The 4,735-nt window shown below is 35.3% G+C and overlaps 1 protein-coding gene across 1 annotated transcript; it reads right to left on the bottom strand.

Moving 5' to 3' along the window:
* Positions 1-1,941: 1,941 nt before the first annotated feature.
* On the bottom strand, positions 1,942-3,788 carry LOC106347865 (dof zinc finger protein DOF5.6-like). The gene is made up of 2 exons (XM_048770647.1): positions 3,578-3,788; positions 1,942-3,188 (listed from the first exon to the last, which is right to left on the bottom strand). The coding sequence occupies exons 1-2, from the start codon at positions 3,623-3,625 to the stop codon at positions 2,130-2,132; spliced, it is 1,107 nt and encodes a 368-aa protein (XP_048626604.1). The 5' UTR covers positions 3,626-3,788; the 3' UTR covers positions 1,942-2,129.
* Between the last annotated feature and the right edge of the window lie 947 nt (positions 3,789-4,735).

Here is a 4,735-nt window from a genome sequence, read left to right as displayed (position 1 = left end):
ATGTTGCAAAACTGACGTAGATTATAACCAATAATATGTATTTTCTTATAATTGTTTTTGTAAATATAGTAAAAACACGATACAATCGAGTGAAGGGTGTTAGAGTTGCGTGGAAAATAATTTGATTTTTTTGAGTGGGCACCTGAATTCTCTTTTTTCAATCGATTTCATGAACTTTTTTCTTTTAAAGCTTTTGTGATTTCTGATTTTTTCTAACAATCTGATTATGTTTCTAATTCATGATATGATATGAAAACTCCATAAATAAAAGCAATACTTGGCTGAACTAAAGATCCGACTTTGTGTATGGTGTTTTTACCTCAATTTTTTTTAATTCATAAGCAATCACAATTATTTATTGTCTTAGTACATAGAAACCTCAATCATGGCTAAGTTCGGCAAGATACAAAATTTTCAATTTCTAAAAACATTCTCATTCCAACATTTTAGTTGCGGATCTTAATGATTTTGTAATTTATTTCTTTCAAAATGATATTATTCATTAGTTGTACATAGAAAATTTCATTTCACTAATACAAAGGTTAAAAATGGAGAAACTAAACATGAACTGATTAAAAAAAATTAGTATGAATACATTAAATTGTCTGCGGTGGAGTTAAAAAATTGTGTATGAATGCATTAATTGTTAAATGATTGTGAAGCTGACACGTCAGTATACTCAAATTGAAATCGATGTGAGGTTGCCATGTGTCCAATGTAATGTGAAAATATTAAATGATAATGCTTCTCTTTTAATAGATAGAGGATTAAGAGAAATTCAAAGACATCCAAATCTTAATTTTTTTTATATATACATCTATAACTTTCTGAATCTTTTAAGTCTAAGTATCTTAATTAGATTTTTCTTTTTAATATCTTCTTTCTTCAAATAGTTACTTGACTTTGAGAAGCCCTAAATAGCTAGAATTTTTATTGGTTGTGAATATGGCGTTGACGGTGAGCGCGGATGAACTGGAGGACTGTTTGTTGGTGATGGCCATTCTATTGTTCATTTTCATTGGCTTACTAACAGATGAACAAATTCTGGTCAAACGTCGTGAACAAATTCTCGAAGATGTGGAAAATCGATGCTACGGCAAAAAATCTTCGGATAACCTCAAAAGCTGCATATGCGGCTGTGGAGTGGATCGGTGTGCGATTTTTCAAGAGGATCTCAAAGCACTCGAGAAAACACTCGAAAACTCCAACTGCAAGCATATTAGAGCATGTTTATTGCTAAAATCTTTTAAGGATCTCTTAAGTGGGCCACACTGAAAAGAAAATTAAGTGGGTCAGAAAGAACAGAAACAGAAAGAGAGAGAGATAGAAACAAAAGAAGAAAACAACAGAAGCAACGACCCTTCTAGTGCTTAATTAAGCAACACCCCTTCTCTTCTTTTCCTAAATTATCCTAAGCAACATACTTAAGGTACTACAATAAACATGCTCTTAATGCCATCTTTGCCAGCTTTAAGGGTGGCCCATAGTTTTTTTGTTTTTTGTTTTTGTTCAACTTCTTTCTTTTCACAAATTTTAAATTGCTTAATTTTGACTTCTACCAAGTTGTATTATGTTTTGGTTTTAGCAAGTGTTTCAAGATCTAATAAAACAACTTTCAATAAATGTTAAACTTTAGCTTCCATATGTATATATATATATACCATTATATCTGAATGGTGGACGATTATATATACTTGCTTAGGTTTGCAAGTATAGGTGTGTGATTGTCTCATCATCGTGATTGCTGGAAACATCGTATTGTATACAAAAGAAGCCATTCCATAAAACCTTTCTTGATATGTATCATCCATGGCTGCAATTGGTAAAAGTACCACTATCTGGCCACATTGTCACAAATGTGATCACTTTTGTCATAACAACTAACCGCTTTATATAGCAAAATTTATCCCTGTCCCCGTTACGTAAGTGCTTGATTAATTATGGGATGAAGATCCTGATTTGATTAACAAACAGAAAATACAGAAAATAGCATCAGGATAAAATAGCAAACAGAAAAGAAGGCATCACAATACCACACACAAAACGAAAAATATATCTGAAAATTACTAATCAAAGCAACCCCTTCTCTACTTTGATAACGACAAGAAAAAAGGTTAGATACTAGTTTATTAAACCAAGTAGTTTGTTTTAGTGGACGAACCATAGCCACTCATCAAACCATTCCACGACGAACCTAAGCCGCTAATATAGCTGCCACCTACGTATCCACCACCGTCAGATTTTCCTCCGCTACCATTGGAGTTGCCTTGACATTGTTGCCAATCAAGCGATAACAGCTTTGGACTTGGCTTCACATCCATTATTGATGTTACCCTTTGATTATCTTCATGATGATTATAATGATGATGGTCATAATTAGATAGCATAAGTCTTTGGGATGTAGAGATATCCATGAGACCACCACCACCATTTCCGTTGCTTGCCGGACAAAACCCGTGAAACCCATCATTGTTGTTGTTGTTGTTAAGACCTAATCCGTGATTTAGACCCATGTGATGTTGATGATGATCACCGTTACTTCCAGGATCAACCATGACTAGATTGTCATTGTTCACTCCCATGAGATCAAACTTACTGTCCAAAAACTCAATAGGTCTAGGGATCGGTGAAAGCAAACCGCCATACTTGCTCTCCAAGAAACCAACGTTACTATGGCCGAGAGCTGTGGAAGACCCCATCATCCCATTCGCACCAAAATGTGAAAACCCGAGAGAGTCATTTTGGTAGTTCTGATGAGAATGTGCTAAAGCCATAAGGTCACTGGTATTAGTGGTAACAATGTGGGATGGCTTTTTTCCGGAAGACGTGGAGGATGAAGAATTAGATGCAGAGGGTTTCTTGTTTTTCCGGCAGCCACCACCGACCGGAATATTCCTTAGAGTGCCGCCTTTGGTCCAGTAACGGCGACAAGTCTTGCAGAAGTAACGAGGCTGAGAGAGACTATAGTTATTGTAGTAACAGAACTTAGTATGTGTTGACTCGCAACGAGGGCACTTCTGAGGATGGTCGTGAGGTGGACGCAGCCTCCTTCCACCGTCCATCAGAGCAGCCGCGGCTACAGCCATGGCCGAGGCTTGTGGTCTAGTGCTGCAAGCAGCTAGTATGTCGGCTGGTGATGGAGAAGTCGATGTAGAGTCTAACATGCTTCCTCCTGATGACTCAGCTTCCTAATATTAAGATTCACATAACCATATCAAAATGTGTTAACAGTATAAGATCAATATAATTGTTTTCCTTTAAAGTTTCGCACGCCAAATTAGAACGATGGTTCGAGATGAGTGAGGTCTAAAAACTGTTTCATACCATTTTTTTGCACATGAGACATTTGCATGTGTTTGCATGAGACAAAAACAAAATCATAAGAAACAAAAATCACATCTGCTTTTCAGCTGTGTAAACAAAAATGTCAAACGTAAATGTTTTTAACCTTTACAAATTACAATTAACAAAACAATTCTGTTAAAAGTTTGAATTTTATGTTCTTTGAAAGAAATATACTAAGTTTAAACGTAAATGCAAACGCAAATACATATAATCTAGGCCTAACTGGAGATACCTGGAGCCAGTCAGAATCCATGCAAACTTGAAGAGAAGTGAGACCCATATTGTGTTTTGTTTTGTTTTGTTTAGTTGGGGAGAGTCAGAATTTTAAGACAAGTTCATACATGAACAAAATCTAGAGAGAGAGAAGAAAGAGAGGAGATTAGGCAATGAAGAGTTTGGGGGGTGGGGTGTGAATAAGAAGGAAGCAAGAAGAGGACCCTTCGCCTCGGGATTGCTGTCTCCACTCAAAACCACTTCTACTGTACTTAGTTAAGTTCACACTTACAAATTGGTTTTTACTTTTTATTTTAGTTTAACACTACTATTTCCAATAAGAAAATATCATTTCAACTTAACAAATAATTTCATAAACCTTGTTCATTTTATCTATATGAACTTTAATCATTCATTTTGCTCTCCCATAACTCAGGTGTCTTATCTAAAGTTCTAAACCCACGTACTAATGTACGTAAAATTGTAATTCAATAGTTTTATTAAATTGTTTTCATGTTTTTGTTTTTTTGTTTTTCTTCTTTGTGACTATTTGTAACTCTTACTTTTCTATGGGCAATAAAGCTTACCGCGGAGCTTTCTTTGAATGTTCTATCTGGATGAATGTAAGATATGCCGATATGGTGGGTAATTCTAAGTCTCATGACTCATCTATATTCCTAATTTCTTACATTTTTAAAAATTGTTCAGAAAATTACTCAATCAATATGTTTTGCTTCCAGTTTAAACTCTAAAAGAAAATTTGATTTTTGAAAAGTTAATACGCGTTGCTTTGGTGATCATGATAAAAGTGAAAACTTTCATTACGATTTATTTGTAAATTGATCTCTATGTAATTAAATAAGTGTATAGGTGGACTATATACGGAAAAAAAAGCGTCGGTGGTTCCAAAATCCTTGGACCCACATTACCTTTTGTGGGTCCACGACAACCTTGACCAAAACATCTTATCTATCCGACGGCTATGATTAACCTATCGGGTCTGGATGAATAATATAAGACGTCAGATGAGTTCAGAGATAGCGGCTTGATCGTCACACAACAGAGACAAAAGTGAGAGGAGAATATCTTTTCGAAGTTTTGTCTATGTTTTTGCGTTTTGAAACTTACGATAAAGAGGAAGAAGAACTTTGGTAGGCCATATTCATGGGCTCCACTC

This window comes from Brassica napus (assembly GCF_020379485.1).
Source record: "Brassica napus cultivar Da-Ae chromosome A6 unlocalized genomic scaffold, Da-Ae chrA06_Random_8, whole genome shotgun sequence".
NCBI lineage: Eukaryota > Viridiplantae > Streptophyta > Magnoliopsida > Brassicales > Brassicaceae > Brassica > Brassica napus.
This window is presented reverse-complemented; position numbering and strand designations above follow the sequence as displayed.

Bases quoted from the DNA above. Each gene is read 5' to 3' on its own strand.
- LOC106347865 (XM_048770647.1), bottom strand. From the start codon at position 3,625: ATGGGTCTCACTTCTCTTCAAGTTTGCATGGATTCTGACTGGCTCCAG. The intron at 3,189-3,577 runs GTATCTCCAGTT...TCTTAATATTAG, and splicing joins TGGATTCTGACTGGCTCCAG to GAAGCTGAGTCATCAGGAGG.